At 32.7% G+C, this 12502-nt stretch overlaps 2 protein-coding genes across 2 annotated transcripts in view; one reads left to right on the top strand and one right to left on the bottom strand.

The window, feature by feature from the left end:
* The window catches only part of l(2)05287 (WD repeat-containing protein l(2)05287), a 37869-nt gene extending 30032 nt beyond the window's left edge, over nucleotides 1-7837 (top strand). The window contains exon 13 of the mRNA XM_088275559.1: nucleotides 7166-7837. Coding sequence (XP_088131685.1) covers nucleotides 7166-7426 — 261 coding nt within the window. The 3' untranslated portion in view covers nucleotides 7427-7837. The remainder of the gene's footprint in view (nucleotides 1-7165) is intronic.
* Nucleotides 7838-8800: 963 nt separating this feature from the next.
* LOC148299864 (uncharacterized) lies at nucleotides 8801-9579 on the bottom strand. The gene has a single exon (XM_088275590.1). The coding sequence runs from the start codon at nucleotides 9446-9448 to the stop codon at nucleotides 8801-8803; it is 648 nt and encodes a 215-aa protein (XP_088131716.1). The 5' UTR covers nucleotides 9449-9579.
* Between the last annotated feature and the right edge of the window lie 2923 nt (nucleotides 9580-12502).

Below are 12502 nucleotides of genomic sequence, written 5' to 3'. Positions count from 1 at the left end.
GCTTAGTCAATCTGCAGATTATCTAGGTGATTTGCAGATTATGTAGACGATTTTCAGATTATTTATTCTGTCTGCAGATTACCTAGCCAATCTGCCTGTTACCTAGTTAATATGCAGATTATCTAGTCAATTAGCGGATTATCTAGTCAATCAGCAGATTATCTAGACAATTTTCAGATTATCTAGTCAATCTACATATTATCTATTCAATCTATAAATTATCTAGTCAATCTGCATATAACCTAGTAAATCTGCATATTGCCTAACTAGGTACATACCTACCTACATAGCATATTACCTAGTTAATCTGCAGATTACATAGTTAATCTGCAGATTATCTAGTCAATCTTCAGATTATCTATCTATTCAATCTGCATATTGTCTATTCAATCTATAAATTATCTAGTCAATCTGCATATCACCTACTAAATCTGCATATCATCTAGTCAATCTGTACAAAACCTAGTTAATCTGCAGATTATCTAGTCAATCCGCATATTATCTAGTAAACTCGCAGACTAGCACTTTTGAAACTCTCCTGCAACCGGCTGGAAAGTCAATCGCCGCCTGCCGATGCGGTAATGGGTCCCCTACCCTCTCCCGATAGCGCTAGGCGCCGAGTGACGCGTCCAATAACGATACACGCATTGTATTATTGTAGCGCGTGTTTGGGCGCGTCTCCCTGACGCGACGCCGACGCCGGAAGTCCCAATAACCAACCGGTGTGTGCTGATAATAACACGATGAATCAGTCTGCGCACTTTGCTTCTGCATCTCGTGATTATCCATCACTGCACAGACGTACCTACTCTGGGCAGTGATTTCACTTTTTTTATTAAACTTTTACTTGGTAAATACCACTATTTTTTAAAATCTATCATGACACGTCGACGGCCCCTACGTAAAGTACTCTATCAGCAAATCTGTTACTTTACAGGAGAGAGCTTAGAAGATTTTTTCAACGTATTCTTTTTCATTAATAAACGGTTATCTGAAATTCTTTACTAGTATTATTAATTAAAAACACGATAAAATAATGTAATAAATCGTTTTAAAACGTTATGCTTTGTCATAATAAAGTAGTTAGCGTTTTAGGAGCTCAGTTCATTTCGAAAATTCGATGTAGATAGCGTATTATACGCCTGAAAACTAGGCGTAATTTATATATATATATATATATATATATATATATATATATATATATATATATATATATATATATATATATATATATATATATATATATATATATATATATATATATATATATATATATATATATATACATATATATATATATATATATATATATATATATATATATATATATATATATATATATATATATATATATATATATATATATATATTTTTTGTTTGTTTATATTTGTAGATAACGGTCAGTTGATAACATACACCAAATATCTCAAAATCGACAAAAATGTAGTTAGAGCACTTTAGGTAGGGCACGTCGACGTGTTTCGATGCAGTGTTTTTAGATGAGAGTTTTTAAAGTTGTTAACATTTGCTCTCAAACGTCTCACTACACGGAATTTCACTGTACGGCAGTCCGTTTTTTTTCAAATAAAAGCGACTACTACAGCTTAGCGTGATCGAGTTCACGCGCACCGTGATCACGCATCGATCGAGCGCACCAATCCGAAGAATGACGGACGAAAGCACAAGCCAATCATCCGTTATATCATGCTAACCGGACTGCCGGACAGTAAAATTCCGTATAGTGCACAATCGCTCTTACAGCGCTTGTGCATTACACGGAATTTTACCGTCCGGCAGTCCGGTTTTGAAAAATAAAAGCGACTACGACAGTTTAGCATGATCGAATTTACGCGCAACGTGTTCGATCAAGAGCACCGATCCGAAGAAAGATGGACAAAAGCACAAGCCAATCCAAGCCAATCATCATTTTATCACGCTAACTGAAGTGCCGGTAGAAAATTCGATGACGCTTAAATCAAGTTTAGACTACGCCAGTTGTTGTAGTCGCTTTTATTATTCAAAACCGGACTGCCGGACGGTAAAATTCCGTGTAGTGCACAAGCGGCTATAGGGTCATCTAGATCGCGCCAGGATTCAGGGGGCGTTATCGCGCGCGTGTGTTTTTGACTCATTTTGGTACTCGCGTCAATTGACGAGAGGGAAATCCTTGGCAATTTACGCGACTCATCTGTGACAATTTTTCCTTGAAATGATTCAATGAATGTCAATTTGATGTGATACAATTTGGATGCGCGCTTGCCCAATTAGTATTTTTCTGTTTTTTTTGTGTGAATTAAACAGAACAGTTACATTGAGTTTTACTAACGTCCTCGTTCTGTTCTCCTTCTCCATTTGCCAAATATACTTTCTTAGTCACTTTCTCGTTATCCATTCGCTCCACACGTCCATACCACATTAAATAACATTTTTTATTCTTTTCAATTATCCCTAGTTCCTTCTAATATTCCTTTCTAATATTTTCAATTGTAATTCTGTCATACAACGATTTTCCACACATTCATCTGAGGGAAAGCATTTCAAAAGCATTCACTCTGCTTTCGTCCTTCCTTTGCCAATTCCGTGTTTCGCTTCCGCATATAAACTTTGGTACCAGCACTCCGTTGTGAGACGCCAGATTAGCTTCCAATCACTCTATTCAAAGCACTTTTTATTATATTCCCAGCATTCACCCTTCTCTCAATATCTTTCTATCCCTTGATAACATGCTTCCTAGAAATGAAAATTCTGGCACTCTCTTGATTCTCTGTCTAACCCTTATCCGCACCCAACGGTGCATAGGGCACTGCATCGTATTGACGCAATGTTCTCTTGATCGTTAATTATATAAATGCAAGGTGATCACTCCTGCGCTTCAGGGATCAGTCCAGAGTAATATTAAATAATTATTAGAGTGAAAAATCACTAATATTTATTCTCAACCCCCTGGGAATCGAACCTGGGACCTCCAGCACGGCCGCCTCCGTGGTGTAATGGTTAGCGTGTTTAGCTCTCTTGATTAAAGGAAATATTTCTTTAATTAATATTATATTTCTTTATTTCGTAAAAATAAAACCCAAGTGGAGAAACCTAGATTTTTAAACAACTAAAATGTTAATATATTATTAGATTAAAACCAATTTTTTTAGCTTTTCCACTTTATTTAAAAAAAAATAAAAAATAGAAAAATAAAGTAAAATAAAAAAATAGAAAAATAAAAATAATGTTCAACTTATTCCACAAAGACTATTTGTTAGATGTTAATTCCCTAAGTTCGTGTAAATTAAAAAATTTGCTTAGATTATTTATAAAAGAGACAGATTTAAGTTCCTTTTTCATTTAGAACATGATCGCTAGCTTTTTACTTTTTTACTTTATCATCTTTTTTATGTTTAAGTTTTAATTAAAAATAAAATAAAATAAAAAATTGCTCACTGAGAGTCAAGTATTTTTATTTTTATTTTTTATTTTTGTATTTAATTTAAGTTTTTTGTATTTTGTATTAACTAATTATACATAGAAACCTATACCCTTATACCCTGTACTATGACTATTTATTTTGTATACCCACACACAGGCCATGCCTTTGTGGGATCTTTTTTTGTATTTATTTTTATTTTTTATAAATATTTTTTGTTTTTGAATTTATGTAATGCAAAAGAATTTTAAATAAAGAAAAAAAAAAAAAAAAGTGGAACAGCTAAAAATATTGGTTTTAATCTAATAATATATTAAAAATGCAATTCCATCACGAAGTTTCAGTGGATAATATAAATCTATTAACTAAAATGTTGTAAAGTTTGTAAGTCTTTATCGCGGGATTGTCAAAATGTAGTAAATATTGCGTGATTCATCAACGTTTTGTTTACTAGTATAGTCGTCAATATTTTTATTTTATAAATGAACATTACAAACACGTTATTTCCAAAAAATTTGATTGCGGAAAACACGGTCACTTGGTATCTGCTTGAAAAATACATATTTATAATTTATATTTAAAGCACTTACTTTGCAATTTTCCATTTTATAATTAAAATGTAACTTTGTTTTAAAATCCAATCAACACAAAAAAATATAAAAAATTAAGCCATTTGAGATTTACCCAAGCTCCTTTGCCTAACCGTCAAAATATTTTGAATTTTGTTAAGTCGATAGTGTTTTAGTATTAATCAGTCTTGATAAAAAAGCGGTTAGCTTCGAAACCGGTAGACATTATAATTAAGTTATAATAAAATATTTATAGTGATTTTAAAACAAAGTTACATTTTAATTATTTAATACGTATTTATTATTCTTGATCGTTTATTTTATGATACATTGGAATTTTTTTCGCGTTAAAATATAAAACTTTTAGAATTTTGATACATTGAAATATACCATTCCATACTATTCCATATTTAATTCGTCGAATTATTTGAAAGGATCCAGATTAATGCGTTGATTTAAAAAAAATGATTGGTAAGAAAAATAAACTGTTATAATTGTTTATGTTGACGCGACTGGCTGCGCGAGGAGCCACACGTATGTTCGCGCACATTAAAAAAATATACATTGGAATTTGATTTTTAAAAATATATATATTGAAAAAATATTTCTTAATTTATTTTACTCCTAATTCTTAATAACTATTTTTTTTACATATATTTTTTTAAAGAAAACTATTTTTTTTTCAATACATAAACGGTGTTTAAAGCCAAAAATTCAATTACGTCAAATGTTACCTGGGTTTAAAGAAAATTATTATATAATTACAATGTAACTTTGTTTAAATGATTAAAGAAAACACTTCGTTTTTTACCACTTGAGTTTTATTATAGACTACATGTTTCAGAAGTTAAACTTCCATCATTCAAAAACGAAGTGTTTTCTTTAACATATCTTACCACAAAGTTAATGCCGAAACAATAAATAAAATAACTTTGTTTAATTTTAATTTTAATTATAAAATGGAAAATCACAAAGTTAGTGCTTCAAATATAAATTATATAAATTATATAAAAAATTTATAAAAATTTAATAAAATTTTTATAAGTTGCGGGCTATCGATTATCTCGCCTCAAACATCAATATCTGGAATTGTAACCGTGAGATGGAATTTTGAACCGTTAGAATTTCGATATGTTGGAATTTTAATCTATTCGAAATTTGATACGTTGGAATATTAAACCACCAGAATTTTGGTGCATTTGATTTCGAATTAGATTTGAGAGGTTGGTGAAATTTAAAGATAATGATACTAATAATAATACGCAATCGAAGTGTTATTCTTCGTAAACTGGTCACGCATTTAACTGGCCATTTTAGTAAGTGAAAACTGAGTTTATGTATTAATTTTAAATCAAACACAGATTTTTTGAGTCTACTAAGTTGTATTTTATTAACAAAAAACACATAAAAAATTATATTGTGACAATTGTTTCGCCTTGTTAGGGCATTATCAAACGAATGCCCTAACAAGGCGAAACAATTGTCACAATATAATTTTTTATATGTTTTTTGTTAATAAAATACAACTTAGTAGACTCAAAAAATCTGTGTTTGATTTAAAATTAATACATAAATTAAAATGGAGTTCTACAAATTAAACGCCAAGTCAATAAATAAAGAAAACTGAGTTGCTGACTTCCCTTTTAGTATTGTGTCGTTGCATCCTACGTCTCATTACTTGGATGCATTTTGGACCAGTAATCACCAGTAATCGCCGGTAATTACCAGTAATCGGGACCAGTTAAGATGGCCTCCTTAGATTCACTTTTTACCGGAATGTGCGCGCTGTTTTCGGTACCTACTTTGGTCCTCCTTAGAGTCCTTCCACCACGTATGAAAAATCATATGAACATATTTAATTTTCAAGATGTGCTGTTTTGTTTGCATACTATGTACAATGAGCTGGACAGTATAATATCCAAGCTCGATTTTTCCGGAATTTTCTAATAATTGTTAGTCTTTTATAAACTAATTGTTAAGATTATAATTTATTCAAATCTTATTATTTTTTGACATCTCATCAAAGATGAAGAAGAATGTGGAAGTCTGGGCATTTACGGGGCTGACGACCGTCCATAGGCTGGTTTAAGTGATCACTTTACACACGTGTAACATTCACCAATTCTACCCATTATTGACAACCACGCTACTCAAGTTCTTGGAAGTTCTATATATATATATAGACGTATTATTTTTTGACATCTCATCAAAGATGAAGAAGAATATGGAAGTCTGGGCATTTACGGGGCTGACCACCGTCATAGGCTGGTTTAAGTGATCACTTTACACACGTGTAACATTCACAAATTCTACCCATTATTGACAACCACACTACTCAAATTCTTGGAAGTTCTATATATATGAACCAATTTTAAAACATTATTCTTGAATCACTAGAACTTCACTAGAGACATCTATTGGTGAGATAAAAAGAAGCTTTTTATTGAGCAGAAATTCTTTTATTATCTTTGATGAGATGTCAAAAATAATATGAAATTAACTCCTGTAATTGGAGATAATCCAGATTTTGTGAACAAGTATTTGGACACACTCAAAATGTTCATTTATAAAACTAACATATAAAATGGATAAAATAAACAATGAATGTTGAAAATGACAATTGTATTTTCAATTTTTTTTTTCTAGTTACATTATCTTATTTTCAAAGTAAGAAATTCAGAGAAAAAAAAAATTGCACTAAAATAATTTATAAAATATTTCTTTCTTTCAGTACAATCATGAAATTATTATATTAAATATTCACTAAAACTTTGCAACAAAGCGAGCGTTTGTTGAACTACGCTGTTTTGTCAATATTTAAAGGCGGAGACTGATCGGAGCATTTCGTCGTAACATAACGTCGTAACATCGCTCGCGGCGAGCATCACCGAGCATCCAAAACTATGGATGGAGTGCTCGGCTCGGTGTACTGACTGCCTGAATGCTCGCATCGTAACGTGTTACGTTACAACGAAATGCTCCGGTCAGTCTCCACCTTAATAGAAGCATACTGGTGATACCAAACGTTTTATATACATATTAACTTTATACATATTAACTCAATTTCGAATATATTTAAAAATTGTACATTTGTAATGCGAAGAGGCGATATATCCTTACTTCCATAATCATTATCTCTCACTCTCCGGTTATTAATAGAGTTTCAATAACTTTGTTTCAGTTGTTGCTCTCTGCTCCTGCCCACGCTCAACCGAGTCTAAAAAGCATATGTGGTCCTTTCCTGAAGACCATCGTCGGCTCCCAGTCGACCCTGCAGCCTTCCCTCATGGTCGGCGAGGAGATCAAGACCGAGATCAAGGCGGAACCAGAGGAAAAGGACAAGAAGCAGACCAAAATGTACCTCAAGATGATGAAGAAGCTGGATGTGGAAACCATGGACTGGGCAGCCGACCTGTTAGACTCTGAAGATGTAAAAACGTGATGAGCTTTATGTTTTGAGAAAGGTATATGACGCCATAGAAAAAGTATCTCTTGTGGCATTGATACAAGGACGATTGCAAAGCCAGTCTGATGATATGATCCTCAATACACACTCTCCGTCTTTCTTTTTTCTTTAGCCTTCTGTCTTTCTCTGCTGGATATAGGCCTCTTCCATATCCTTCCATTTTTTCCATCTGTTTGCTGCTTGCAGCCAGTTTTTACCCCCCTCAGCGGCTATGTTGTCCGACCATCTTTTTTGAGGTCTTCAGGCGCCTCTTTTATTCTCCCAAGGTCTCCATCTTAAAATTTTAGTCTTGCAACATGTCCTGCCCATTGCCACTTGAGTCTTGTTACGTGATCTTTGATATCCTCAAAACAGGCTCTTGGAATAAACCAAATATCCTTAAAACAAGTATAATATCAAATATCCTCAAAACTCAATCTTGCATCATCAACATAAAGACAATTGCAAAACCAGTCCACTAAAAAAAGTGAAAAGGTTGCTTCCTTAAGAAGCGACATATTGCAGAACGCGTTACTGAGAAAAGGCGAGGCCCTTTTTCACGGCATTCTTTTGTAAGCGGGGACTTTCGTACCAGTCAAAACAAAAAATGTTTTGCTTAGCGAGTGTTTTACTTAACCAGTAAGATTCTGGAACGAATTGTGCTCGTAATGAGAGGTTCCCCTGTATTTGGATACACTAAAATTGTTGTGAATAAAGTACATTGTTTATTTTTAGGAGTTTGTTTATATTTTTGTATAAATTTGTATTTCATAAGTTACACATTACTAAATATAAGCTTTGTTCATCATATAACTAAGCGCAAAAGTGAAACATTTATTTATGATTGTGTATGTAATCATATCAGACTGGAGGAAAATTACTTTACCGGAATTTGAATTTGTTTCGAGCTCCGGTTATTTTAAATATTGTATTGACATCAATAAATATTTGACATCAATTTATTTTTATTTTTATTTTACCCGAATAATATAATATAAATAATAATATACTATAAAATAAATAAATATGTGGTTTTGAAAAAAAAAGAATTATTAAAAGGTAAGGAGTTAAAAAATAAAAATATTTTTTCAAAAAGTATTTTTAAATATATCTAAAATGTATTCATAAAAAAATTGGGCGTGACCTGACGTCAATTTCTTTTGCGATGCCGGAAGCTAAATTAATTTTACTTTTGCGAGTATGGCCTTAAAATCATACGGTGTTTAAAAATTATGCGGACTGCATCAAAACATGCGTCACAAAAGATTTTAAGAAATTGTGGTATTTACCAAGTAAATTTAAATTTAAAATGGGTAACATTTTGTTACGGTTTTTCATTATGTGATCCATCCTCACATAATTTTTGATGTTCTATTTCAAAATAAAAAGTTCAATCAGCTCATCTGTTGAATCTAACATCCTCATTCTATAGACTGGGTCCTTATCCATGACTTCCAGTACAAAATCATTTCTTGAGTTGTTCAAGAGCCTGTCATAGTCCGCTTCACTCAACACGCTGGTCACATCCTCTTCTTTCAGCAACGCCAGTTGGTGCAGAATCGTGCACTGGACCAAACCCCACAATTTATACACCTGACAGAGAGCCCAAAAATCTTTCCACCCTATCATACTTTCAATTTGTATTCCATTTTCCTGAAGTTCTTTGCTGAGAATTTTATAATATTTTTCTAACAAGTCTTCGAAGATGTCCTGCCTTTGATGTCTAGTTAGATTGAGATATAATAAGCTTACGACATCACCCATTGGGGGCGTGCTTCTACATGCTTGAAAATCCACCAAAACGCAATTGATTGGTTTATCGTGTTTGTCGTAGTTAAACATCAGGTTGTTTGCCCATAAGTCTCTATGAGCCATCACATTACGGACTGTTTTAGAAGGGCAACATAACTTTAAAGCTTTTCGAAACACACCTTTCCATTTAGTTTTGACTGTTTCGAAGTGAGGAGTGTCTTCTCCGTATTTTGCGGATCTTCCGGCTATCGCTAATGCGGCTTCCATTCCTGCTATGTACCAGCCCTCGTATTTATATCCACATTCATCCAAGAAGTCTTGAAACTCACGTTCGATGCGATATTCTGTGTTGAGTTGCCGAGTCTTGGCTTCTTCGAGGATCCATGACGCTGCGTGGAACTTTGCCAGACTTGAGAGAGCAATCAAGCAATGATCAACGTCAAATGTTTTTCTGGAGTCGGTTATTCTGTAGCCATTTTTTCGAACATTTTCTAAAACGATGTCTGACTCGGTCGATAGACAACACTTAGCATGGTAGTATGCAGATTCTAGAACAATATAGCATATTTGAAAAATTAAATAGTTATTAATATATTATTAATTTTATTTGATTGCACTTAAACATTGGATATTGACCCTCATTTTGACCCCTTTTTGAAATATATTTGATGTTTCAATACATATTTTTACACAAAAGGAATATGCAATGCTGAATACTCAAAAGGCTTACGACCTACCAATGTCGGCTCAAGCCGGCCAAATGGTATTTTTTTACATTGCATTACATTTACCATTCTGCTAATTATCGAATATCTATACTGCCTCTTGGGAGTTGTATATATGGCTAACAATCAAATAAATAAATAAATAATCGACTTATCAAATTTAAAGTATAAGTTCAGGTGTCTCCTAGTAGGAAAAACAAACAATACAAAAGAATTCACTCCTATCGTCAGAAGTTTATGATATTTACTTTGCTAAATTCTTAACAGATGGCAGCTCTATAGATTATTTCCAACTATGATACAAATGCGATCGTTGCAGTACTGCATATATACAACTTTCAGGCAATATGGATGTTCAATAAGGGGCAGATTTAATTATTTAATAACTTGCTAAGTAATCACCACCTCACTTCCATATGAATTGAAATATTTGTGTGTATGTACACATACATATCTTATACTCACACATACATATACACACACATATATATATATATATATATATATATATATATATATATATATATATATATATATCATATATTTATATATATTCAAAAATATTCTACTCACTCTGAATTTTATCAAATTCACTAAATATCTTCATATAAACATTGATTTCTCTATTGAAGTATCCGGCTTCTCTTAATTTCTCCGCTTTTTTTACATCATTTGGCAATGATTTCATAAAATAGTACATCTTCATAAATTTTCCGTCTACACTCACAACTGCAGATATATCATAGTAATCCCCTTGAAAACCGACCACACTTCCTCCTGCATTCTGAATATTGAAGGACTCTACATCGAAAGTGATATTTTTACCGATAGATGTGGATATGATATTTATGACAGTGCTCAGCATCAACTGTTTCTTACATTCTTCGTGATTTGATGACATTTTTGGATGCAGAGATCTTACTAATAACTAACGACTTATGAACTAATGTATAATAGTGAGATCAAATTGGAGCAAGGGACTTATTAATCTTATTTAACAATATCTTCATGGAATATTTCCTTATCATCATGTCACATGTTAGCACACATTGCCGTGTCAATGTTTGCTTGTCACCTCTCCTGTGGCGGGTGTCTGATATTCCGTTAGCAGTTGTCAGCCGAGTGAGCAAACAATGATATTACATTTCTAAGACACGGTCTTATAACAATGGCAAGGTGTCAATGACATAAGTTAGATGTAATCTGCGTTCAAATATCGCTCACTCCTTTCAAGAATGTCATCAATCAAAAAACTTGATTTTTCAGGAGAACGTTTTTAAAGTTGAATATAATACAATGTATTAAAAATAAATATCAAGCCACTTACTGCAACAGATCTTTTTAGGTAAAATCTGAAGTTTTTTTTCCATTTAAAAAATATTTAGTTTTTTGATAAAAATAATTTAACAATACCTTTTCTTCAAAATGCAAAAACAACACTTTCTGCCCTGTAGCAGGTAAATATTAAGTTAAAAATATGCCGCTTTTGCTGGGATATAGTACATTTTCTGGGCATTCCGAAAACATGCACAACTGAAAATTGTCAATTTTTGATTTATGACGTCCTTGAAAGGAGTGAGCGATATATTTTGTATGAATAACTCGCTTTTTATTTGTTTTATTAATTTTTATTTCATTTTTCTTAAAAAAAAAAAACTAAAAACTAACTTACCATCACACCGCTTGCCTTTGATGCTCTGCTTTTTTATATTTTGAATGTATTTTATTTTGAGGAAGTTTTATTTTAAGGAATTTATGTGTAGCAAATGAAATGAAAAATCTTCTTTATAACGATAATATAAATCTGAAGATCAGACAAAAAATGATCAAATGTTATGTGTGCTTTACGGTGTCAAGACTTGGACCCTCATAATATCATTAACCCCTTGGAGGCTTTTGAAATGTGGATCCACCCAAGGATTTTGAGAATATCCTGGACTGACATGATTAGCAACGTTGAAGTACTGCGAAGAGCAAATGCACAGAGAGAATTGTTCACAACAATCAATCTCTGTAAAACTTTGTATTTTGGTCACATAATGAAAGGTGAAAAGTATGCCATCCTACAACTAGTTATAAAAAGGAAGATTGAGGGTCAAAGAGGGTTTGGAAAAGGGCAGCTTTCCTGGCTTCAAAACATTCCAGAGTGGACCGGGATGAAAGGTGTGGAGGAGCTGTTTCTCCCAAGTGATCGTCAACGTCGTCGTCGGTCGTCGGAGGGACAGGATACGTAATGAAGAAGAGAAGATGTTTAACAAATTAATTGCTTAGGTAAGTTAAAAGAAAGCATACAGTGGGATTGAGTGAAATTCCAGAATTTCTATTTACTAATTTTTAATTAATTAATTATATTAATGCTTTTTGAAAACATAAAGTTTATATGTAAATAAACAACTAGCCATCACGCCGTTTCATCGCAAGGGTAGGAAGAGAGAATAGAACCCCACACCAATCTGTCTTTGTAAGCAATCTTAGCCTCTTCACAACATTTTTAATTTGTGTCAAAGTCTGGGTTTATCCACTAAGAAGTTATATTTTCATTTTTAATATCTCAATATAGATGAAGAATATGAAAGTCTGGGTACAGGGCCTGTAA

This window comes from Brachycentrus maculatus, unplaced genomic scaffold, assembly GCF_059751285.1.
Source record: "Brachycentrus maculatus isolate JH-2025_06_01 unplaced genomic scaffold, ASM5975128v1 h1tg000913l, whole genome shotgun sequence".
In the NCBI taxonomy this organism is placed as follows: Eukaryota; Metazoa; Arthropoda; class Insecta; order Trichoptera; family Brachycentridae; genus Brachycentrus; species Brachycentrus maculatus.
The sequence above is the reverse complement of the archived record's forward strand: the minus strand, read 5'-3'. Positions and strand labels throughout refer to the sequence as shown.